Source organism: Rattus norvegicus, chromosome 4 (assembly GCF_021556685.1).
Source record: "Rattus norvegicus strain SHRSP/BbbUtx chromosome 4, alternate assembly SHRSP_T2T, whole genome shotgun sequence".
In the NCBI taxonomy this organism is placed as follows: Eukaryota; Metazoa; Chordata; class Mammalia; order Rodentia; family Muridae; genus Rattus; species Rattus norvegicus.
In genome coordinates, this window is record NC_141537.1 from 184,566,295 (window position 1) to 184,592,533 (window position 26,239).

At 39.1% G+C, this 26,239-nt stretch overlaps 1 protein-coding gene across 7 annotated transcripts in view; it reads left to right on the plus strand.

Annotated features, from left to right (window-relative positions):
* Nucleotides 1–5,071: 5,071 nt before the first annotated feature.
* Bicd1 (BICD cargo adaptor 1) overlaps nt 5,072–26,239 on the plus strand; it is a 154,796-nt gene continuing 133,628 nt past the window's right edge. For 4 of the 7 annotated variants that reach the window (XR_015685705.1, XR_015685706.1, XM_087658357.1 and 1 more), the window contains exon 1: nt 5,173–5,736. Coding sequence is in view for 5 of the 7 variants with exons in the window: in XM_087658357.1 (XP_087514483.1) it covers nt 5,524–5,736 (213 nt within the window). In the remaining 2 variants the exon portion in view is untranslated. 7 annotated transcript variants of the gene reach the window in all.

Below are 26,239 nucleotides of genomic sequence, written 5' to 3' on the forward strand. Positions count from 1 at the left end.
TTTCTATTTCCAGGGTTGTCTCCCTTTGTAAATTTTTTTTATTGTTTCTATTTCTTTTTTTAAATCCTGGATGGTTTTGTTCAATTCCTTCACCTGTTTGGTTGTGTTTTCCTGTAAATCTTTAAGGGATTTTTGTGTTTCCTCTTTAAAGGCTTCTACCTCTTTACCTGTGTTGTCCCTGTTGTCCTGTATTTCTTTAAGGGAGTTATTTATGTCCTTCCTAAAGTCCTCTATCATCATCAAGAGATGTGATTTTTAAATCCAAATCTTGCATTTCTGGTGTGATGGGGTATCCAGGACTAGCTGTAATGGGAGAACTGTGTTCTGATGATGCCAAGTAGCCTTGGTTTCTGTTGCTTATGTTTTTGTGCTTGCCTTTTGATATCTGGTTATCTCTAGGGCCTGTCCTAGCTGTCTCTGACTGGAGCCTCTCCCTCTTGTGATCCTTGTTGTGTCAGAACTACTCAGAGTCCAGCTGTCTCTGTTCTTATGATTCTGGGATTCTGTCATCCTATGTTTCTGGGATCCTGTGTTTCTGGGTGTAACAGAGCTCCTCGGAGTCCAGCTGCCTCCTCTGGGATCCTAAAATCCTGGTGTGACCAAGCTCCTGAGATTCTGTTGTGTCAGAGTTCGTGGGAGTCAAGCTTTCTTAGTGTGTTGCAGGAATGGGTGGGGAACCAGAGCCCTGGGTTTGCTCCAGGCACAGCTGCAAGCTGGAAGGAACCCGTGACTCTGGCTGGTGGGGTTTGGATTTCCCTGGCTTTTGTGGGGGCTTCAGTTTCTCTGGGTGTTGGGAAAGATGTTGTGGCCTCAACTGTGATCTTTAGCGTGTCAGAGCTCCAGTGTTCCTGGTTGTGTCTGATCTCCTGGGAGTTCAGTTTCCTCTGTGATCCTGTGATCCTGTGATCCTGGGCATTTCAGAGCACCTCTTCATCCTGGTCCGGTTAGAGCGCCTGGGAGTCTGGCTTCCTCTGGGTGTTGTGGGACTGGGTGTGGAGCCAGCACCCAAGGTCTGCTCAGGGCACTGGTTCAGACTGGAAGGAACCCGTGCCACTGGCTGGGTGTGGGTTACTGCATCCCTGGGTCCTGGGGGACCCAGTTACTTTAGGTGTTGGGGTGGGTGTTAGGGCAGATATTGTGGCCTCTCCTGTGATCCTGGGTGTTTCAGAGCACCCGGGAGTCAGGTTCCCTCTGGGTGTTGTGGGAGTGGGTGTGGAGCCAGCGCCGAAGTTTGTTCAGGGTACTGGTTCAGCCTGATTTTTTTTTTTTTAAAAAGAGTAATGTTATATTGTGTACTGATGTGGTCTATAAATTCTTTTTTATTGTTGTTATTACTTTTCAGCAAAAATAGGATAGGTTTATTATAGAAGAATTAATGAGATACGAGACTGTATATGTAGATGAGAACTTTGAATTGTTGGTAGTAGCACTGCATGCCCATAATTACTACCTCAGTGTGGGCTGCATAGTGAGCGAGTTCTAGGCCAACTTGAGCAAGACCCCACCTCAAAAACAAAACAACCAACCAATCAACTAACCAACCGAAAACAGAAAAGTTGGAGGCTACAGAGACTGCTCAGCAGTTAAGAGCATTTGTTGTTTTTGCAGAGGATCTGGGTTTGGTTCCTATCATCCATGTGGTTCACAATCATCCCAAACTCCAGTTCTAGGGTATTCAGCACCCTCTTATGACTTCTGCTGGTATCAGGCACTCACACAGTGTACAAATACATGCAGGCAGAGCACTCATATACATAAAAAATAAATGTTTAAAAACAAAACTAATTTACATATGGCTTCTGTATGGCACAGAAATCCAATTGTGACATTGTGACAAGAAAGTGGTTTTTGTTTATTTGTTTTTATGTTTTTTAACGAACTGCTGAGAAAGACATGGCATAGAAACAGAACCTGACAGAATAATTTTGGAAATATGTGGAAACATACAAGAACCTTTTGCTAGGCATTGGTGTCACACACCTGTAATTCTAGCACTCGGGAGACAGAGGCAGGTAGATCTCTGAGTTTGAGGCCAGCCTGCTCTACACAGCAAGTCCAAGGATCACCAGGAATACACAGAGAAAACATGTCTTGAAAAAAAGAGAAAAAGAAAACAAAATAAGAAGGGGGGAGGGGAGGGGAGAACCCTTTTATGTTCTCTGTGGCTGCAGCAGCAGCAAGCTTAAGGACATCTGAAATGTTGGAAACACAGCCAGATGCTCTTTGGCAAAATCATTATGAGATTATATTGAAGTTCTTTTGACAAGTGCCACCCAGAGGAAGAAGTTGAGGGGTGGAATGGCTGAAGGAGTGGTTCAAAGCACATGGAAAGAGACTTTGCTTGAGACAGGAACATAGCACTGCTAGATCTGAGTCCCTGGAGTAGTTTTCCCTTCCACGAAGTCATAGTTGAGGCAGCTGGGCCTGTCCTTTGTTCTCAAGAGGGATATCGTGACCCTGCTATCCGACTAAAAAGTATGCAAGTAGGACGATGCAGACCCCGGAATAGGCCCATGTCCCCTAACGCCTTTTGGGTATGAGGTAACTTATTCAAAGTGACCATCAAATACATACAGGATATACAGTTAGATAAATCATGACCTGCCTCAGAGTGCAAATGAGTCTAGAGAAGAGTCAAAAGAGGATGGTGATGACTGACTTGGAGACTTAAGGCTGAGGTCTACCTATTTATTCGGTCTCTTCACTGAACCATACAGGACTGCTCCCACCCCTCTCTAGGCAGCAGTTATGCACTTTGCTGCATACGAAGACAAGAGAGTGTGGTGGGAAATGACTGCTTCTATAAATAATAAAATTTTGTTTATAGTATGTGTTCCTGTATCCAGCAAGAGAAGAAAAAAAATTTTGGTGAGATTTACAGGCAAAATAAACAAGATAGAGAATTACAATTCCATATGTATAACTTTATCATACTGTGCCCCATAAATATGTGCAATTAATATATGTTGATAAAAAAATAAAACAAAAAGGCAATCCTAACATACACTGAGTCCTTGAAGAATATAGTACCTTTCTAGTAGTGTCATGATTTGAGTATGATTGGCCCGGAGAGTGCAACTATTTGGAGGTGTGGCCTTGTTGGAGTAGGTGTGTCACTGTGGGTGTGGGCTTAAGACCCTCACCCTCACTGCCTAGAAGTCAGTCTTCCACCAGCAGCCTTCAGATGAAGATGTAGAACTCTCAGCTCCTCCTGTACCATGTCTGCCTGGATGCTGCCATGCTTCCCCACCCCATGATACTGGACTGAACCTCTGAACTTGTCAGACAGCCCCAATTAAATGTTGTCCTTTATAAGAATTGCCCTGGTCATGGTGTCTGTTCACAGTAGTAAAACCCTAACTAAGACAAGTAGGGAAGTGGCAAGGATTTGTCTATGGCTAAGAAATAACCCAGCAATCACAGAGAACCTGTTGGCCACTGATTTTGGAGATGCAACCCTTTTTCAGCACCTACAAGCTAGACATGGTTTCTCTATCAGGGTTGTATGTAACATGCTTTGAAGAATGCATGACTCACAATCTCAAGAACTTTGCTCTTATTCACAGGGTGCATTTTTTTTTTTTTGCTTAGTAGAGTATCATAAATACCTTCTAAAAGAAATCTAAAAGATGCATATCCTTTACTGAAGAATCCACGTAGTGAGGCCTATATAGAATTATCTGGAAGAAATACAGTGCCTAGTATCTCAACCTTCCTAATGCTGTGACCTTTTAGTTCAGTACTCCATGTTGTGGACCCCCCAACCATTAAATTATTTTTGTTGCTACTTCATAACTGCAATTTTTCTGCTGTAATGGCTTGTAAAAGTTTGACGTAGGATCCTTGTGAAAGGATTGTCCAACCCCTAAAGCGGTTTCAACCCACAGGTTGAGAACCACTGGCCTAGAGGCTTACTGAGCCATGTAGGTGTTGTACAGCAATTTCCTCCTAGATGGAAGAGTTCATCTTAACAGAAGTTCAATACATAGGATGTTCTAAAGAGAAGTAAAACATTCCATCCTTCTAGGAAGCTCTTAAACCAGGAAGTGAACAAGCCAAAGGCTTCAGTAAATTAATGTAACTAACCAGATTCACTCCTTCCCCAAGAACATATAATCAGTGAAGCTGGCTGAGAGTTGGGACAGACAGGCTTAGCTGCCTAGGAGAGACACAGATCACCCGAGCTCTGTGAAACAGTCTCCAACCTACTGAATTGCCTCCTGGTTGGGTATGTGGTTCAGGTCACCACTGGGGTGGGCTTTTGGTAGTGATTTTTTGAGTCATTTCTGTTCCTGTAAATAACCCCTCACACCACATACCTGTAAATATTATTTCAATAAAACCTGTTGGTTCACCAAGTTGCACTGTGGTGGTAGCCTTACTGGGGTTCACATCTCTCCAGTAATCATGTTGTGCAGTAAGGTAGTAGTTCTCTGAAGGGATAAAGATCATGTGATGAACTAAAGTGCACAGAGCTTAGCTTGGGGAACAGCGAAGTTCTTTGATAGACTGTTAGGTGAACTAGACCAAATTAGACAGTGGCTGAGGAAGGAGAAAGGGCTCCCAAGGTACATCTACCAAGCTTTGGAAAAGCAGCATTCTTTCAGGTATTGAAAGCTGAGACCCCACAGCACTAGCTCTGTTTGTTTTCTGTGGGCCCACTGCACATACCTTCGAATTCACACCTTAGCAAAGTTAGCCTGTTGGAGGTTTTCTTAGTGCTCTGATCTCTCAGACATCACCCTTTCCAACACTCTTGCCCTTCTTCAGCTGCCCTGGCTTCCTCCGGCTAGCATCTCTTCTCAGCTACCCCTTCCCATCCCCCAGCCTTCTTCATCTCCTTAGCCTCCACTTCTCTTTAAGACACCCCCTTTCCTCAGCCTTTATTCTGCCTTAGCGCGGTTCTCCCTCCTCAGCCCTCCGAAGTCTCCCATCATCTCTCAGATAGTTTTGGGTTCCTCTGCCCTCTTCCCCTTCAGCTGTCCGTGCTGCGCTGCTCTGCGAGGCGCAGTGGGGTTTTGGATTTGCTCCTCCCCTTCCCTACCTCCCTGCATCCTGAGTGGCTGAGAGGAAGAGGACCAGTTGGAGTCCGCATCCGTATGCACTGGCTGCCGCAGGGCCCAGCAAGCAGGTGGAGCTCAGCCTCCCACGGAGCATTGGGCGGTGGACCGCAGTGACGCGGCCTGAGACATGGCGGCCACGCGCCTCTGAGGCCGCAGAGCCGGAGCCTCTTGCTGTGCGAGCTGCGTCTGACCATGCAGCTTGGCTGCTGACTGCTCGGGCGCGTGGCCCGCAGGATCCCGGCTGCGGTCATCACCTTGCAGTCTCCATGCTGCAGGGTGTATTCCTCCCATATTCCATGTATTCCTCCTTAGTGCTTCCGGCCGTGTAGCAGCCGCTGCCGGCCGGGCCTCAAGGCGCTCTGCCTATTCATCAGGCACTTTTCCTTTCCATTTTTTAATTTCCATTCCTATTTGCTTCTTCTTTTTCCTTCTGCTTTGCGTCTATCTTCGCCACCCCGCTATGGCCGCAGAAGAGGCGCTGAAGACGGTAGACCACTATAAGACTGAGATAGAGAGACTGACCAAGGAGCTCACAGAAACGACCCACGAGAAGATTCAGGCTGCGGAGTATGGGCTGGTGGTGCTGGAGGAGAAACTGACTCTCAAGCAACAGTATGACGAGCTGGAGGCCGAGTATGACGGCCTCAAACAAGAGCTGGAGCAGCTCAAAGAGGTGAGCTACCTATTTCCCTCTCCAGGTTTGGCATTTCTCAGCGCCAGTCATCACTGTGAAGAAGTCAGAAGGGATATGGCCAGAAGGACTTCATCTTAGAGCCCTTTGTTGATAAGAGAATATTGAAAGAGCCCATTGTTTTCACCAATAGAAAAATTACCCAAGAAATGGATGCATAAGCTGGAATGGGAAGCTCTTTATCATGTGGGGGAGGGAGAGTCACAAGAAGTCTTCAGGCATCAGTGCTGGCAGGTAACATTGAACTGGGTTGAAATGCATAAATCAAACTTCTCAAACTGCTGTTATTTCAAACCCAGGTATCAATGACCATTGCATAATCCATCCAGTTGACGAGGAGGTTTGTCCCTGAGGACCTACAATTCTAGGATGGTAGAATTTGGTACCTCGGTTGTCTGCTGAGTAATTGCTCCTTGGTGAAATAGGAACTAGTTATTAGGACTCACCAATCCCGTTTGACGTTGGCTTTAGTCCTTGTCATGGGGCTGTAGGAGCAAAACAACTTTGCTAGGTGGTTTTGCTGCCCTTAATTTCACCTCTGAGCAAGGCTAGGCTATGCTTACGTCTTATAGAAGGCACCCTGAGACAGGAAAATTAAATTCACCTCCAAATGGTGAGAAATGAGAAAGAAATGTAAAATATATGGATATCCGTGCCTTGCCTATCAAATATGGCCCTTCAAATTGAAATTACTGTATTTATAAAACCAGACTATCACCACTGTTCTGTGAATAACATTTTTTCCTATTTTTATGTTCTTTTTTCTTCTAAGGGTAATGTGCTGAAAGAAAATAGTGGATGGATATTTATGTCCAACTAAATACTCATAAGGATTATACATACTATTTAAGGCACTGGGAGTAGCAAACAATCACGTATAAATGTTAGTATACACAAACACTGCTTTTCTGTGTGACAAGTCTTTATTTTTAGGTGCATACTAACATGTTAGGAATATCATACATAAATAGAAATACTTTTCTTATAATCTAAGTTTATTTTAGGGAAAGGGAGGGCCTAGTCTTGTATTGTCACAGTTAAAAAACAAAAACATGAGTTATGACATTCTAATCAACCCATCTTCTAACTCATAAATAACACAGATTTTATACCTTCAATTATGCTATTCTATTCAGATGCTTAAATACCAAAATATGTAAATTTTATAGTTGAAAGCCATAGAGATATAATTTTTACATATCAGGCTATAAATTTTAGTTAATGCTTTCCTTGCTATAGTCATATCTGGCTTTAATGTCTGTACTTATATTTTCTTAGACTGACATGTTTAAATACAGTGGTGCTAAATCTTAGGAAGTAAGGAAATAGATGATTATTGTAATTCTCAGAGATGTTCCCAGATGTCCTTATTTATTAACTGTGCTTTGCCAAGGTGGAGAAATGCAAGCCAATATTAAGTCATCACTTCCTTGATAAAAGAGATGGACTTATTTGATGATATAAAATATGATTGTTAATAGACCTTTCTTCTTGAGTTAAACGACACTTTTGGGGATATTTATGTGTCGTATTTATTCAGCACACTAAACCTTAATACAGTTGTCTTTTGTCTTTAGTAGACAATAAATTCTTAAAAGAATGGATTTGTTTTTTATTTATTTGATAGGTAAATTTGTATGTATTTATTATGTGTAGAATTATGTTTTTTAGTATACATATGTTATGCTTTTTCGAGTTAATACGTTGCTTCATATAATTATCTTTTTTTGTGATAACCCAACACTCATTCTGTTTTTTTAAACAGTAAATATATTGGCATTGTATTCATCATGCTACACAGTGAATTTCTTAAACCTATTCCTCTTATCTAACTGGAATAATGACTCTTAGTCAATATTTCTCCTTTTAAGCAATCAACACCTATAACAACTACCATTTACTTCTCTGATTTTTTATATGAATGAGATAACAAAGTATTTAATTTTCTGTGCCTGGCTTATTTAATTTTGTATAACACAAAATCTTTAACACAGACCTTAGCACATAATAAGAACAAAAATAAATATTTTATAAAATAAATTTATACTATAAGAATTTGCACCTTTATCAAGTGTTCAAAATTCAGTATTGCTTAGTGTCAGAGAAAGACTGAGAAAATTGAAGAGTGTAGAAAGTGACCACTCATTTTAGTCTCATTGGCAGTAAAGAGAAAAGGGGGAAATGTTTTATAAGAATGATAAAAGAAGTTTCTTAACAGAATAATACAAATACCAATGATATTTTTTAAAATAAAAGATTTAAGCAGTTTTGTTCTATATAGGAAGAAAAATAATGAATTTCTTTTTATCAAATGACACTTGCTATTATACATACTTTGACTTACATTTAGCATAAGGAAAACTCAAATGACAATTCTTAGTAAACAGGATTTTAGCTATACAAAAGTTATTTTAAGGTAGTAAAATAGTTATATGCTATTATTAGATAATAATACTCATTTTAATATTTTAAATGTTTCATTTTAGTTGAGATTATTACCTAAATGAACTGACTCTTAAATACAAAGCAATTGTACAAAACAGCATATTCTAATATGACGTCACATACAAGCCATTTAGTGTGTGTGTGTGTGTGTGTGTGTATTGTGTGTTTAGTCAAAGGACATCCAGACATTATTCCTTAGTAGCTTGTTTTTTAAGACAGTATCTCTCACTGGCCTGAAACTTGCTAAGTGTGCCAGGCTGGCTGGTCAGTGAACCTTAGGGCTCCACCTGTATTTTCCTCCCCATTGCTGAGGTTACAAGTGTGCACCATGCTATGCCTTTTAAAGCTTCAAAGGTCCTAATGCTTGTACAATAGATATTTTTTACCAAATAAGCCATCTCTCAACCCTGGAAGCCATTGCTTTAAAACGTTCTGGGGAAAGGGGCAAGATGGCTCAGAAGGTAAGGGTTTTTGTTGCTAAGCTTGATGAACCTGAGTTCCTACAGGGTGGAGAAAGAGCACCCACTCTTGCAAGTTGTTTCTTTGTCTCACACGAGTGCTACACACACACACACACACACACACACACACAATGTAATTAAAATTTTCACAGTAACAGAAAGTAAATTAGGCCAACAACACAGTACATTTTCTTTTCTGTGTTCTCCCTTCTATCATTGTTCCTTTGTACTTACTTTAAATGTCTTTGAACATATGACTCTATATGTAGGATTTCCTTTTTGTTTTCTTTTCTTTTTATAAAATCAAGTGTGAAGAATATGGTACTAATTATGGAGGATTGATAAGGAGCCTCAAGTTCTGTCCTGATCGTTTGGAAGGCCATGAGAGAGGAAAAATGAGTAGTTGTCTGTGGTAGAGGCTGAGATTTGCTTTGATGACCCTAAAGCAGCCGTGTGTGTTGATATCAAGGGAATGGATGGATGGTTTTGTTGGTGAGTTATTGGTGATTCTGCTTCCTTGTCTTGTTGGCTGCTGATGGGGATGTGTGCATCAGCATAGTGCCTGGCTGATTTCCACAGCCAGAGGAGCCAGTCCTGCAGTGTGACCACATCCTGCCCACTCTAGATCTTGGCGTGAAGCCGGGATGATTCAGGCAGTTGGAATATTAGTACATTACTCCTTATTTCTTCTCTGACAGTTGAATTTTGATGTCGACAGCTAGTTTCTGGTAAACACTTCAGATCTTGTACAGCATTTTATAAGAGACAGGGAGAAAAGAGTAGAAACATGAATCTGTCAGGAAGTATTAAAATGGAGGGGAGAGAAAAGACAACCGTTGGTGCCTTTTCCTCCTGGAATCTATTCACTTTGGCTGTAAAACTCAGTGACTGAATAATCTCAAAATACTTACTCTGTAATATACCTGGCCCACTGTCTTAGAGTTACCTCGTTTGCTTCTTTGTCTACCTATCTTTTCCTTTTCAAATTCCTTCTACTTTCTTCCAAAGTATAAAATAATCTTGCTTGGTTGCATTAACTTTCACCCAGTTCTTTTCTATATTTTCTTTCAGTTCTGCTCATTCAGTTCTAGCCATAATATTTCACTGTTTGGTAACCTTTTCTAAAGTAATTAATAGTTCTCATATGACCACCTCACCCGTACACATGTCCCTCTGAACTCATTTACTTTTCTAATTTTCCATATTTTTACTTTAGAACTGATGCATGGAGTTTTGTGATTGAAACAACTGCATCTGGCTTCATAGAAGGAGGGAGAGAGAGAATGGATATGGATATGAACATGGAGCGAGGTTATACTCCAGAACCATTGTAAAAAACTTTTGACTCCCTAACTCTTTAGATTATTTTTGTAAAGTTGACATAAATTCTTAATGTTGTAGGCATATTAGAAATTAACTTTTTAGTTTTTAGTTTTTTGTGCCCGTTTGAGTGTTTTGCCTGGATGAATCCGTATCATGTGTATGCCTGGTGACAGCGGAAGTTCGAAGTGGAAGACAGTATCAGAGTCCCTGTAACTGGGGTCATAAATGGCACCATGTAGGTGCTGAGAATTGAACTGGGTCCTCTGCAAGAACAACAAGTGCTCTCAACAACTAAGCCATCTCTCCAGCCCCGGAATCTTCTGGTTTAGTGATCTAGTGATCAGAATTATAAGAAGGTAATTTCTGTTAATATTTTAAAATAATTTAGAACAAATCTTTCTTAAGTGAATCATCAGGTATTCTATATTAATCACTGTAGTTATTTCTGATCCAGCTTTATATTCAAGATGGTTTTTCATTGTAGCAAAAGAAAATAGTTTATCTTTGCAAGTTACATTAAAGTGTTTTCATAAGATATGCAACTTATAAAAGGAAACATTTGGTTGGAGACTTGTTCATAGTTTCAGAATGTTAATCCATGATCATCTCCATGGGGAGCATGGTGGTTGACAGGTAGGCGTGGCACTTGAGCAGTAACTAAGAGCTTACATTCTGATCCATGGGCAGTAGAGATAGGAGATAGATAGATAGATAGATAGATAGATAGATAGATAGATAGATCGGTCCTGAGCCTGGCTTGGCCTTTTGAAACCTTAGATCCCCTTCCCTGCCAGTGACACACCTCCTTCAACAAGGCCACATCTTCTAATCCTTCCCAATCAGTTCCACTAATCGGGGATGAAGCATTCAAACATATGAGCTTATGGGGTCATTCTCATTCAAATGAAACCACCACAGACTTCAAAACTAATAATTACACTCTTAGAGAATAGTCATGGTAAAATATTTCAGAAAAACACAATGAAAGCAAAAGAAATCTAGACAGATATTTTAGTCATCATCAACCACTTCCAAATTTTAAAAAATGTGATGCTAATGTGATTCATAAATTTGAAAAATGGGTATAAAAAGTGCTATAATTAAATAGATTTTTACATAAATAAATGATTGTTCATTCATTTCTCTAGTAGCATCAATGTATTTAATGTCTCTATTGTGTGAGAGTTAGAGATCTGGGTGTTGAAGATACAGCAAAGAACAGGGAGAAAGCTCCATGTTCCTGGAGTCTGTCTTCTGTGTGTAGGAAGAAAGAAAATAATAAAAACGAGCAAGAAAACTAGATACTATGTTAAATGGTCCTTAATGTTGTAGAGACAATAGCAAAACAAGAAGGTGGCATGCAGAGTGGAGTCTGTGGCAACTGCTGCTCTTCAGCATCTGTGCTGTTGTAGTGGGCAGTAGACTGAAAAAGAAATGGAGTAAGAGGTGAGAGATGGGACTGGAGAGATGATTTCAGCCAGACAGTAAAGCCCTTTCAGTCAGCCCTTACTAGCTAATTCCTCAAGTAGCTGGATATAAGCATATTGGCTACAGGAAGGATCTCCTCCTGACAGAGTCTGAAAGTAGATGCTAGTCTAATTCCTATGGTGTATTTAAGCCTCTTTGAACACGAGGGCTTCTGTAAATTAGAAAGTGGCTATGCCTCACTCTTGTGATGGTGTATTAGGAAACTTGGAATTTTGCATTTCTTCTCTGTGCTATGAAAATATGAACATTTTATAATGTAAAACTAACTTCAATGGCTGTAGGTATAGCCTAGTATAAGTGTTTACTTAACATATGTGAGATCCTGGGTTCTATTCTCAGTATAGCAAGAACCAAACTAAATTTAAATTTAAAGAAATCTTAATCTTCAATAAGAAAAATTGTTCCAGATATTCATTCGTTACACATATGATGACTAACCACTGTATTGTAGAAACTGTTTGGAGAATTGAATTAACATTTATTTGTTTATTTATTTTATGTGTATGAGTATTTTGTCCGCATATATGTCTATGTTCCACAGGCATGTCTGATGCCTGCAGAAACCAGAGGAAGATGTTGAATTCTCTGGAACTGGAGTTTTAGATGCTCATGAGCTGCCTTGTAGATACCGAGAATTGAATCTTGGTCCCATGGAAGAACAGTCAGTGATCTTACCTGCTGAGCAGTCTCTCCAGCCCCCTGGTAGAGTTTATTTGTGACAGAGGAAGAAAAACAAAAGAGTAGGTGATAAATAATTTTGTATAGAGATAAGTGCTTAAAAGCAAAGCAGGGTTATGGAATAATAAACCTAGTAGGAGCTAGTGGGAGAGGTAACATTAGAAATGAGAGTCAGGCAAAGCCTTTTTGAGAAGTTGTTATTTAAGCTGAGTCCCAGGTGATGAGAATTAACAAGTCAGGAAGGGATTGTCCTGGGATGAAAGCACAGCAATGTAGAAATCATTTGGTGGGAACAAGCTTTGTGTTTGTGAAAACTGCATAGTTTTACTGGCATTTGATATGCAATGACCCTGTGTGGTATAGAACCCTGCATTTTGGTTCTCTGTGGGATGATTAGGCTCCTGGCCCTCCCTACTAACAGCCACGTAGGCACTTTTCCCAAGTCAATGTGATAATAAAACATTGTCGCTATTCTAGACATTCTTTTTCTGTTCTTCCATAAGGCAGTACTGCCATTCATTAAGAACCTCAGAAGACTTCAGGTACATCTGGAGTGGAAGGGGTGGATATGGGAGGAAATGATAGTGAATTAGACTGGAACTAGGCTTTTGAGCCCTGAGATTGGTTGATTGATTGATTATATTTATATTTATAATATATACTATATAGCCTCGACTGACTTAGCACTTTCTAGGTAATCGGGCTTGACTTGACCTTACAAAGATTATCTGTTTTCCCAGAGATTAAAGTTGTTTACACACCATTCCCAGCAAGAAATCTGAATTTTATTTTAAGCAGAGTGGGCAGGCTGTGGAAGAATAATCCAAGGTAGGAGACAGTTGGAACAGTTCAGATAAGAGGTGATGGTGACTTAGATTTGGGGGATCAATATCTGGGATGAGAAATGGCCTGATTCAAGATGGCTGGTGGATTTGCAAAAAGATGGCTCCTTGGCTTCTTTATGAAGCAGTAAGAGGAACCATAATCTCATAACCAAGAGATATAAACTTGTAGGACTAAGGGGCTGGATAGTTGGCTTAGTGGTTAAGAATATTGGCTCTTTTTTCCAAGAACCTGGCTTTGATTTCTACTTCTTACACGATGGTTTACAATTCTCTGTAACTCCAGTTCCAGGGAATATGACACCCTCTTCTGATTTACTTTGTACCAGTCATGCACGTGGTATGCAGATGCACATGCAGGCAAAGTGCCCATACACATAAAATAAAATAATAAAGGAAACAATTAAAAATGAAGAAGTAAGATAATCTCAATACAGTTTAGAAAACAAATATTTATTTGAATTTTTTATGGATCCCAACTTTGATACTTTGTTTTCAAAAGGAACTTGAAAAAATGAGTCTGCCATAACACATAATTTAGGAAGGATTTATCATTTTGATAGAAAAAGTAAGCATCCACCTGCATGTGACTGGACCTATGAACATTTTGTTGTGGAGAGAAGAGGGACTTACAGGCCCCAATCCATGTCTGAGGAACTGTAGCCAATTAATGGGTATTGAGGCAGGGAAAGTCACATTCCTCTCTGGATTAGACACTGGTAAATTCCTCGCTCAAGTAAATAATCTCCTAGCTATGCTTGTGTAGGCAATACACGTGCGCACACACACACACACACACACACACACAGACAGACACGTGCACACACACCACATGAAAGTAGGAAAGTGAGGAGGAGACATGTGGAAAAGGGGAAAGAAAAAGGAGAGAATATGATCAAAGTACATTTATATCTATATATGAACTTGTGAAAAATAAGTTAAAAAAGGAAAAGCATCATTCTATAGTTGTAGTGTTGTTCTCTGTATAATTTACTGACTACGTTTCATGGAGTACATTGAGTGTGAAGCAGTATTTTTTGTTCCTATTACAAAGCTCAAATGTTATCAGTTTTCTTTCTATAAAGTAAAACAAATTGACCAGTCATATTCTTTTTACATTCTCTGAAAATAGTCCCATCCTGATACTGAAATGGATGTCAGGATTTTATAAGACAAAAGGTTTTTAACTTATGGGATACAATGTGTGACTCTAGATTACAAAAATGTAGACTAAGACATAAGTGTATCCTGAAGCTAGTTAAAGAAACACAGGATACTAATAAATACACTTTAAAGCTAGGTGTGGTGGTGCTTGCCTTTGATTCAAGCACTTGGGAGGCAAAAATAAGTGGAGCTCAGTGAGTTCAAGGTCAGCCTGGTCTTCTTAGTGAATTCTAGGACTGCTAGGGCTATGCAGAGAGATCTCGTCTCAAAAACAAAGCCACTTGAGGAAGGAGAGGTTTTGTTTTTTGACTCATAGTTTGAAAGAATACAGTCCACCTTTTGTGGTCTCCCGGGAACCCAAGGCAACTGTAATGTTACAGTATTCTGTGATTCCTGAATTATGTGTTTTTCTTGTCCTGTTCAACTTTGCATTGTTAAATACCAGCAAAGCATTCTGATCAATAAGAGGAAGAAGAAAAGGGGTAATGTCTGGGCATTTCTTGTCTTCTCTTTCCACAGGTCCTCGGTTTCCTAGTATGACCTTTTTAAATCATTAGGAAGACATCTATCTATATTACATTTAGGCCAGGCCCGACCATTTTTAAGAAATAAGGATGTAGTTCTTGGCTAAGTATAACCCAGTTCTTTTGGAACTTTTCATTAGCTTTGATTACATCTCCAGAAATAGCTATTAGTACTTGTAAAACATTGGGTTAACATAAATCTGGTTTTTACCAAATACCTTTGTGTTTTAAAGTTAGTATTACTAACACATTTGTTTATTTATGTGTATTTATTTGTTTATTTATGTTTTTTTGAGACAGGGTTTCTCTGTGTAGCCCTGGCTGTTCTAGAACTCACTCTGTAGACCAAGCTGGACTTGAACTCAGAGATCTATCTGCCTCTGTCTCCTGAGTGCCTCGGGTTGTAAAGTGCATAAATTAATAGGAAAAAAGGTGTACACCATCACTGCTGAGATATTTTTATATTTTAAAGTCCTACACTCAGTTATTTCCTGAAACAATTTATTACTCAGAACATAGTTTTTGAAGAAGAAGAAAAAAAGACAAAATGAACAGAATAGCTGTGAGTGGCTCATTTTTGTAATTTTCATATTCAGAAGGCAGAGGCAGGAGGATCAAGAATTTGAGCCCAGTCTGGGTTGCCTAGCTACATCCTATCCCAAGCAAACATATATCTGTGACAAAATTCCTTTTCTTCTAAATTAGCCAACTAATAAAAAGATAAACCACAAACTGACATTCAGTATCAGCAAGTGACTTTTTATATATTAACAACAACAATAAAACAAGACTTCTCTGTATGTGTTGATTACATGACTTTTCCCCCCTTTGTTTTTTGAGACAAGATCTTTCTATGGCCCAGACTGGCCTCAAACTTGTGATCTTTCTGCCTCAGCTTCTTAAGCACTGAGGTAGGTTATAATGCCATCTCGCTTAATTTTTAAAACGTGTCTTTGTGGTCTGGCTGTAGAAAGTATTCTTACTTTTTCATGAGATCTGGGTTTTAATTCAGATTCCCTGTCTACTGAGCAAGCCAAACATCAAAATTATAAATTATAAAAACAGCTCAATTGTGTTCTCCACAATTACCAGCTATTGGACTGAATACTTTATACCTTAAGGCAGCACCCTTAGCAAAATAGATACTGCCATTCTCATCTTCCTTCCTCCCACCCAAGACAGGCTGGTCTTGAACTCACAGAGGGTTCAACAGTGAACTCTGTCTTCTAAGTGCTGGGATTAAAAACATGCATCGCTATGCTTAGCTTGAAAGTGGGTATTACTATTATTTACATTATGTGGATTAAAAAAGTTGAAACACAGGTAGATTATGTAATCTGTCTAGTTATTAAGAAAATGGAAATTTTTGTCTCAAGAAAAACCAAAACCACCAAATATTGGAGATATATTGCTTGACTCAGTCTCACTATGTAGCCCTCCCTGGTTTGTCCTAAAACTTCTTGTATAAATCAGATTGGTTTTAACTCACAGAGATCTACCAGCCTCTTTCCACAACAATAAAAATATCATCAATAATAATAATTTCTCTGGGGTGGGATGGGATGAGGGCAGTTGAGGGGAGCAGAGAGGAGCAGGGTGTGGGGCCTTGCTAGAGTTTTAAAAGTGGTAAAGTTATGAAAGGGAGGGAAGGAGGGAGGGAGGGAATGGAATCTGGAACAGCCTGTAAGTTAGGGTAGAAAGGAAGGAATTTGCCAGTGGCTTTGATATTATACTTTACAGGGATGTGTTAATAGGGATCAAAGGATCCTGTAGATTACTGAGGACCTTTGATTTGTATTAGATTTGATTTGTATGCTAATAAAGAATCCTATGCCTCATTCACTGTAGTTGGCTGTAGGAAAGAGGTAAGAAATGATGGCTTCTATCTGGGTTTCTGAGGAATGTAGGCTTTTATCTCATTTACAGCAACACTTTTCTGTTTAACTTGTCAGATTCATCCTGAGCTGAGTCCAGACTGCCATTTTAGGACATAGCGACACTGCCTTCTTTGTGGGGCTTGGGACCTAATAAAATGATGTGAATATGTGTGTTTCTGTATACATGGAGCTAGAGGTATCAGAACTTCTGGGACTAGAATTATAAGGCCGTGTGAACAATCTAAGATGGATTTAGTTTCGTTTTGGAACTCCAGTCCTCTGGAAGAGCAGCAACTACTTTTAACTGCTGAGGCAACATCCAGCCTTCATTGTCTTTAAATTGTTTTGCAAGGTGGAATTTTCATATTACCTAAAACCTGTGTTATCACTTCATAATCTGAGGTCCTAATTGTCCATTTGTGCTCTGGTCCATGTGAGTGCTATATTAGCTGCTTTAAAAAGATTCAGTTAGCTTTGTTAGTGTTTTAGATTTCAATGTGCTATTCCTGTGTCTAAGCCAGGTTTTTAAGTGGATTTGCTTTGCTTCGTTTTCTTTTGTTATTGTCTCTGAGCATTTCAAAGCAGTGGTTCCAACAGTTCATTAATTAAATCAGCTTAGTTTATGCTCCTAGCCTAGATGATAAGCTCGTTTAAACTTTTCTCTTGTCCATTGCTCAGTCAAAGTTTAGTAAAATGGGTAGCTGGCTCCCACATTAAGGATAACTTTCACAGTAGCATGCGATGCCATGGAGCTTACAAAACAAACAAACAAACAAACAAAAATAAATAAAAAAACTGGTACCAAAAAACTCGCTGGGATGTGTCTATTTTGAAACTTTTCTGGAAGGTGTTATACCACAAGAGAAGCTGCAGAGTCGTCTGTGTCTGTATCTAGGATGGCTGTCAGCAGCCTTGAGCACTGCCATTGAAGTGGATTCTCTCCCTGTGCTGTAATTAAGTCAGCCACGGAAGTCCCTGTATTGGAGGGGCCTCTTCCTGCTGTACAGTGCTGCTGGCTTTGTATTATAGGCCATGTTATTGTGGACTGGGTAATTATTTCTCTGCATGGGTCTTGATTTAACAGACTGATCCTTTGGGCTTCTTCCAATAAGTGTTGTATTTCCTTGAAAATGAGAGGTGGAGAAAAATTTTTCTTGAGATTATGAAAACTTCTTAAATAAAAAGTTTTTCTTTTCTCATATTCAAAACTGTGCTAACACTAGCATTGTTACTTCCAATAAATGATTCGTTTTGCCAACTTCCTTGGCCCTGACAAAGATAGATTTTGTTTCCATAGCAGAGAAACGTAAAAGTGAATCATTTTAGATTGTATCTTGTGTTTGTTTAGGTGGCACTTGTGCTAAAGTCAGAGTGAGACAGATACATGTAGCCATTGTCTCCCTAGACTTGGCCTTTCAAATTCTGTTATTACTTCTAGAATGTATGAGAAATACCGAACAGTTAGAAATGTAAATTAAGGGACTGGAGAGATGGCTCAGTGGTTGAGAACACTGGCTACTCCTCCTGGGCACCCAAATTTGATTCCTGGTACTCACATAACAGCTCACAGCTGCTGGTCTGGGTGTACTTCTGCCGGTGGGTGCACAGCGGGCTGGACTGGAAGGAATGAAGCTTAACCAGGCAGGTTGTTAACACAGGACTTTGGTCAGCTATGAGTGTGAGGAGAAACAGCTTTCTCCAAAACGGTTTTCAGTGAAACAGCTCTCTTTATTGGGGGTGAATAGGGCTATACAATCCTTGGGGAGTAGGTAAGGTACGTGGGGGTGAGTGTACATCATTAGCAGGCCTGAGGTGGTGTGAATACTTCATTTATATGAAGAGGAATTCTCGGTGCTAGCTTGACATGTCTTTAAACGGAGAGAGGAAGTTAAACCTGTAATTTGGCCGCTAGGCTATGAGATTTCCTTGAGGGTGGTGGAGGTAGGACATGGAAACCCAGAGCAAGAAGGGAACAGACCTACTCCTGCCAGTCTCATTTTCTGGGCTCTTGCTCAGGATTGGCACCCCCAGTTGCCTTGCTTTCTACGCCCTCCTTCCTCCACTGTCAGGGGATCTGATCCCTTCTGGCCGCTGTGAACCCAGTCATGTATGCAGGCAAAATTATTCAGACACATGTAATGACGATTTTGGAATTTTGTTTTTTTTTAAATAGAAACATTGTAAGAATGTGCTTTCATTTTAATCCCAGGTGTAGTGATATGAGGCTGTTTCAGACTGTCTGCAGCATCTGACTATGATTTGTTTCATGCTCTAGCAGAATTGTGATTTTGCCTGCTGTATATAATTTCTGCAATTGTGTGACATTTAGAATTCTGGGAACTTTTCGGAGGGCATATAAATGCAAGGGCCCCAAGAGGCCATGTGAGTGGTTGTTGGTCATTTAGGGAGGTTGGTTTCGGTTTATTAGTAGCCATGGTCAAAGAAGAAAGAAAGGGAAAGTGATTAGGCTCAGGGATTTTACTAGTTGTTGTTCTCTCTCTATCCTTGTTGCTGCCCTATGTAGTGTTAAGTGGGTAAAACCGGGGCACTGGGAGGAGGGTAAAGAGTGGGAAAAAGAAGAATCCACAAAGAATCAAAGGCCAACAATACACATAAAAGGAAAGATAAATGAAGACAAATGCTGGAATTTACTTGTCGTCTTCAGTTTTGTTGACCTGTGTTACAGCATAAAGAAATGTATTGACTTTTCACTCAAAATGTCTTTCTTATTAAACAGGCAAAACAGTATATCATACCTTTAAACTTGATATATACTAGAGGAAATAATATGCCTTTAAGTCTGATTAGAAACAGTCTTTCTACAAAACTAAAATCTTTCTCAGAGCATGCGTGTTCTCTTCACTGAGAAAGAAAAGCATACTGGAGAATGTTACACTGGATAGTTTATAATTCTGTGAAAGCCTTTCAAATCCAGTTCTCTGCTAACCTTCCAGGGGTACAACAGTTCAGAACCCTTTTTTTGGACTTGCTCTCTTTTCTGTAGTTACCTTTCTGAGCACTTGGCTTTCCTCTCGTGAACATAAGGTGCTCCATCTGCCAGTTTATCATGGAGATTTAAAATGGAAACGAGACTCGTTTAATGACTTCTGTATGCCCACTTAATAAAATACCAGCTTAAAATGAAGAGAATAGAATTATTTAAGACTTTATCTAGCTTATTCACAGTTTTTAGTTATTTTTTATTCTGATGTCTAATTTTGAATAATGTATTTTTATTATTAAGTTAAAAGCTATGTACTATGGCAAAAATGAAATCCTGTACTTTGAATACCCATGAAGAGTTCAATTTAGAGGAAGCTGCTCTAATTATTCTGAATCATATTAACCTGCGTATCCTGGATATATTGGTTTTTCTTCCTGTTTTTATTCACCCTTCTTGTAAATTTCCAAAGCCAGTGACCTTTGTCTTGATCCTCCCTTTCCCCAAACCAGGGCCTAACAACTTATGTGATCAACGCATACTATTAAATATACGAGCTAAGTATAATTTAGCACATCTGCATATCTCATCAGTGTTTTACGTTTTGTAGTTCAGAAACGATAGAATGGAAATTCCACAGGGTTCAACCCAATACATCAAGCAGTGAGTGTAATGTGAGGGCATAAAGCCTAATTCATTTTGAAAATTTTTATTATCTGAGAACAACTGACTTACAGAAAAGGTCAAAGAAAAATGAATAAACTGGGACTAGTTTGTTTAGTAGGTAGGAAAAAAGTGCTGACTAGAACACTTTATTAAAATGTACACATATGAAATTGTATTGGTCAAAATAAGTTAAAATTGTTTATATTAAAATGCTTTATTACTGTTTGTGGCATGATTTTACTTTTCTGTTTAAAAGGACTCCTTATAATAGTCTTCATTTTATGTCTAATCTTTTTATTTTTTATTTTTTATTTTTTATTTTTTTTTATTAACTTGAGTATTTCTTATATACATTTCAAGTGTTATTCCCTTTCCCGGTTTCCGGACAAACATCACCCTCCCCCTTCCCCTTCCTTATGGGTGTTCCCCTCCCAAACCTCCCCCCATTGCCACCCTCCCCACATAGTCTAGTTCACTGGGGGTTCAGTCTTAGCAGGACCCAGGGCTTCCCCTTCCACTGGTGCTCTTACTAGGATATTCATTGCTACCTATATAGCAATAGGGTCAGTCCATGTATAGTCTTTAGGTAGTGGCTTAGTCCCTGGAAGCTCTGGTTGCTTGACATTGTTGTACTTTTGGGGTCTCGAGCACCTTCAAGCTCTTCCAGTTCTTTCTCTGATTCCTTCAACGGGGGACCTATTCTCAGTTCAGTGGTTTGCTGCTGGCATTCGCCTCTGTATTTGCTGTATTCTGGCTGTGTCTCTCAGGAGCGATCAACATCCGGCTCCTGTCGGTCTGCACTTCTTTGCTTCATCCATCTTGTCTAATTGGGTGGCTGTATATGTATGGGCCACCTGTGGGGCAGGCTCTGAATGGGTGTTCCTTCAGTCTCTGTTTTAATCTTTGCCTCTCCCTTCCCTGCCAAGGGTATTCTTTTTCCTCATTTAAAGAAGGAGTGAAGCATTCACATTTTGATCATCCGTCTTGAGTTTCCTTTGTTCTAGGGATCTAGGGTAATTCAAGCATTTGGGCTAATAGCCACTTATCAATGAGTGCATACCATGTATGTCTTTCTGTGATTGGGTTAGCTCACTCAGGATGATATTTTCCAGTTCCAACCATTTGCCTACGAATTTCATAAACTCGTTGTTTTTGATAGCTGAGTAATATTATGTCTAATCTTTAACCAGGTTATTTAGATTATTTTTTCAGTCCTTTAAGAAGGCAGTTTGTCACTGAACTTGAAGTAATTAATTGTACTGTAGACAGCCTTTCCCATTTTCTTTTCTTTAACTGTTAACTTTTGCAGTTGCTAGCACCATTGCATTTCAGGGACTTCGGATGTCACTGGACTTAATTTTGAGGAGTTTATAAAGTCATGCATATAGGACAGTTTGAATTTCATCTCACATTCCGTTAGCTTTGGCTTTGCTGTGTCCGTTGCAGCGATCCATGAGCCTATGGAGATACTGATTCGTTTTCCCTCGTCCCGATTCATAGTACTTACTACCAAATTGTAGTTTTATTTCTTTCTTTTCTGTTTCTGGAATAGCTAGACTTATATATCTGTGTAACATTCCTAACAAACATCTGACATACCGTACATACTGAAAAAACACAGAAACACGATTGGATAGTTCATCAGATATTATAAAACTAACACCGAGGAGAAGGAAATAAAAGCAATGGGCATTTCACAAATCACCCTCCATGTACTTCTCCATTGTAGCTCCTCACCTTTGACAATTACTACACATACTTCAGCCACAATAATATTCTATCCAAAGCTTAGTTTTTAAAATCTATTTTTAAATTTTACACAGGTAGAACCATATTCTACTTATTTTTTCATGGCTGAGGTCTTTTATTTTTGTAAGGTGTTCTGGTTGTTTTATATATATATATACATATATATATATACACATATATATACATATATATATATACACACATATATACATATATATATAACTTCATTTTGTTATTACACAATGTATTGTATGATTATAACACAATTCAGTCTTTCTTTGGTTGATGGGGATTGCTTTTATTTTTATTCTATTCATTTCTATGAATATGATCGTTATGGTGTGAAATATGTTTGTTCTGAACCTCGTTCTAGTTTCCAAAGAGATTATACTTGTCTGCTTTCTATCACTATCACAGATACTCGAGGTAATCAACTTTAATAGGAGAAAAATTTTAATTTTGTTTTGAAGATTTCTATCCATGACTGATACCATCACTGCTTTGGGTAAGGACACATCATGGATGGGGTGTGTAGCAGGGCACAACCGCTCAGTTCATGGCCAAGAAGAGGAAAATGGAGGGACTAGAGTCCCCCTGTTTACTTTGAGGGTAACCTTAATAGCCTGAGCTCCCCATTCGGCCACACTTCTTAAAGTTCTAACACTTCCTGAACAAAACAAAAACAAAACAAACAACACTCCCCCGCCCCCAAGTCATCTTATTTAGTTGTAGAGATTGGCGATACATGGCTATCAAGGGGCCTAAAGATAGCCCAAGGTAATTATAGCTCTGGACCCCATTCCTTCCCCTGGAATTCCTCCTTTACTGCCTGCATCAGAATTTCAGTTTAGTTATTCATCTCTGTAGGCATAAATATTTTGCAACCTTCTTTTAATAAGGGTTCAACTTCTCCTCTTGCCCACTACCCACCAGAGGTAGCAGAAGAGAAAAGTTATCAGGATTTGTTCAGCAACGGTTTTCTGGAGCTCAGTCTTCTTTGCCAGCAGTTCAGTCCCATAGAAAACACCAAATATGACTCAGCAGCTTCAGACCAGTCCTTTCGGCAGGCAGACACCAGGCCCAAATCAGCAACTGTTGTTTAATCCTGAAGAAACTGTCAGGCTTGCCAACCGGCCTGAGCGGCAAGCTGCCACAAGAACCTCACAAGCAGTTCTTGGGCGAGTTTCTCTCAATAGCTACATTACCACAAGTTGAGCTCAACAGTGCTATGTAAGGCGAATCAATACACGTGTGTCGTTAGCAAAGAGTAGGAGGTGGAGCAAACAATCAGGGCTCATTGTCTATCTCCCACTATAGAGGGGTCATATTTATACTCCTTCATCACACATCCTTTCACGTGTTTGCTATATCAAAACATATCTGCATCTTTGTCTGCTTCAAGAAAACATTCTTTCACATGTCTACTCCAGCAAAATATCTTTTTCACCTGTGTGCCCCAGCAAAACATCATTTGACACAACTAACTTTCCAAACAAACCAGAAGTTTTCAGTTCACATTTCTATTTTGTTCTTTTATTTCTTAATATACCACTAAAAGTAACGTAAGTTAACAATTACTTGTCAGGCTTAATAACTAGCTTTACATTTTTCTCTTCCATTATTAACAATGATTATTGCATAAAATCATTCTTAAATCTTGGCCAACAGTGCCTCGTATTCATGACGGCTTCCAAGTTCTTCATTTGGGAATACAAGGTGGAGGACGATACCATGAACTCAAATACAGATCACAGAGTAAAATATTTGAGACAAATATGTACACACACACACACACACACACACACACACACACACACACACACACAGAGAGAGAGAGAGAGAGAGAGAGAGAGAGAGAGAGAGAGAGAGAGAGAGACATAAGCATGATCTTCATGCTTGTTACCCAAATGCTGTCCCAGTGATTTATCCTCTTGGTGTTGATATGAGATTGATTTTAAAAATATTTTACCTATATGGATTTGTTGAGAACGAATTAACCTCAAAGTGAAGAAGATACTGAGTAGGCAATTTCAGGTACACTTCAATCTTAGGACTGATGAGTGAAAAAGCAAGAAAATTAATGAGGATTAATCATTGATACGTGATGCTCTAGTTACACACTTGGTCTGGTAAAAGTAGTTGTATATGAGTGGTTCTTGAAGTCACGAGATAAGTGAGATTAGGTAGGGGGAGAAGAAAATAGGTGTGAAAGAATATGAAAGAACTCTCATTCACTAGCACTTAAGTGCGTGTAGAGGAAGAAGGTTCAGTGAGAGCTGAGAGGTGCAGTTAAAGCCCCCGTGAAGGGTAAGAGGTATATGGAAACCAGTGTTGGAAGAGTTCAGACTCAGAACAGCCAGAGTGAGATGTGGCTCAGAAAACATCTGTATTGAGATATTGATTAGCATCACAGTAGAAACCTCTGGATCCTGACACCTGTAACTTATTTCACTACAAGGTAAGTTGGGCGTTACCTTTCTTTTAGCTGCCAGATAGTTAAATGTCCTTCTTGGTAGTTAAGATTTAGCAAAAAGAATTTCTATGCTATTAAAAGCCAAATGATATGTGATTATAAAATCGTTCAAGTCGGTTTGGGATTCAGTGGCCATCTGGGAGGTAGATTATTTCCTTGAAGGTCATTTCCTTCTGAGAAATTCATTCCTAAATATCAGTCTCTCCTCAGCTTTATCTGGAGTAAGGAACTAATATACTAAGTAGGAGAATGTTGAACTCTTAGCTAGTCTGGGTTATATAGTGATATCCTGTCTCAGAATAAAACAAAACAAAACAGAACAGAAGAGGTAGAAGAAGAAACAAAGTCTTTCACCAGCTAATCAAGAAATATGAAAAAAGCTTTTGAAATATATCTTCATGTAACTGTAATTCTATATGGATTCAAATTTTACAATGTCTTTCTTGACCCAAAGTTTATGAAAGAAGAACAAATTGCACGGATCAGACTCACTCTTCCCTAGAAGGTGTGAGAATGGTCTGGATTTTAAAAGTGTGTGATGTTCTTTGTAGACTGAGAATATGGTTTATATCCTCCCTAGAAATGCTACTGTGATCACGATTAGTGCTTCTTTTGATGTATAGTGATGGAGGTTCATACAACAAGGGGAATTATCATGACTGCAGAGCTGAAAGGTGACTTTTATTTGACATTTGAGTTTTTTATTTCCAGTTTTATTTCAGTTTGGGTTTTCTTTAGTGGTTCTATTTCTTCGTTAAAGTCCATGTTCGTTTCTTGAATTGTTTTTATTATCTCACTCAATTGTTTATGTTTTTGTGATCTTAGTTAAGGCATTTATTTATATCCTCTCTAATGTTCTTGAACATATTCATACTCTTGCTATTTTGAAGTCCCTGTCTTGTGCTTAAGCAAAATTGCTTTTCTCAGAGCCTCCTGCAACAAGGTTGTTGGCTTCTGGAGGAGACATATTGTCTTGATTGTTTATGTTTGTGGTTAGGCCCTTGCAGTGAGGGAAAACAAAAGTACACTGTAAATATGCAGGAGCAGGCTAAACGGAGAAATTGGCAGTAGCAAGAGATCTTAGGCTTATTTGTTTATATATTATCTTAAAATTAAAATATAGTTACATCACTTCCTTCTTCCCTCTCCAACCACTTCCATGCCTCTTCTTCCTCCACTCCCTTTCAAATGGATGGCCTCTTATTCTTTTATTATTATCATTACATATATTTGTATTTATATGAGTAAATATATAAATATAACCTGCTAAGTCTGTTTAGTATTGCTTGTATGTATATGCTTTTAGGGCTAATCATTTGGTATTGGATAACAAATTAGGGTTTATTATTTCTTTATTATCTATTTATATTATTTCATTTTATGTGTTAAGGGGTGTTTTGCCAGCATGTATGTCTATCCACCACTTGAGTACATAGTTCCCATAAAAGCCAGAAGAGGGCATTGGATTTCCTGTAACTGGAGTTACGGATGGTTGTGAGTCACGATGTGGTGCTGAAAATCAAACCCAAGTTCTCAGGAAATCCAGCCAGTATTTCCCAACCTTCTCACAGTCCCACAGAGACAGGGAAAATCTATCCATCCTTTTGTCTGAGCAATTCCCTGTCATTTTCATTATAGTTATTCCTTGTAACCATAATATAAATTTATGTATTTTCTCAGAAAGTCTGGCAAATCTATGTATTTTAGTCAACAACTGAAAAAATATAGGATATACTGCTTTATAATTTCATGTAGATATCAAGAAATGGTTCTGGGATTGGGGGAAAGATGATAATAGACATTTTGTTAAATATCGGATTTCATTGATATCTGAGTATTTGAGATTTATATAAC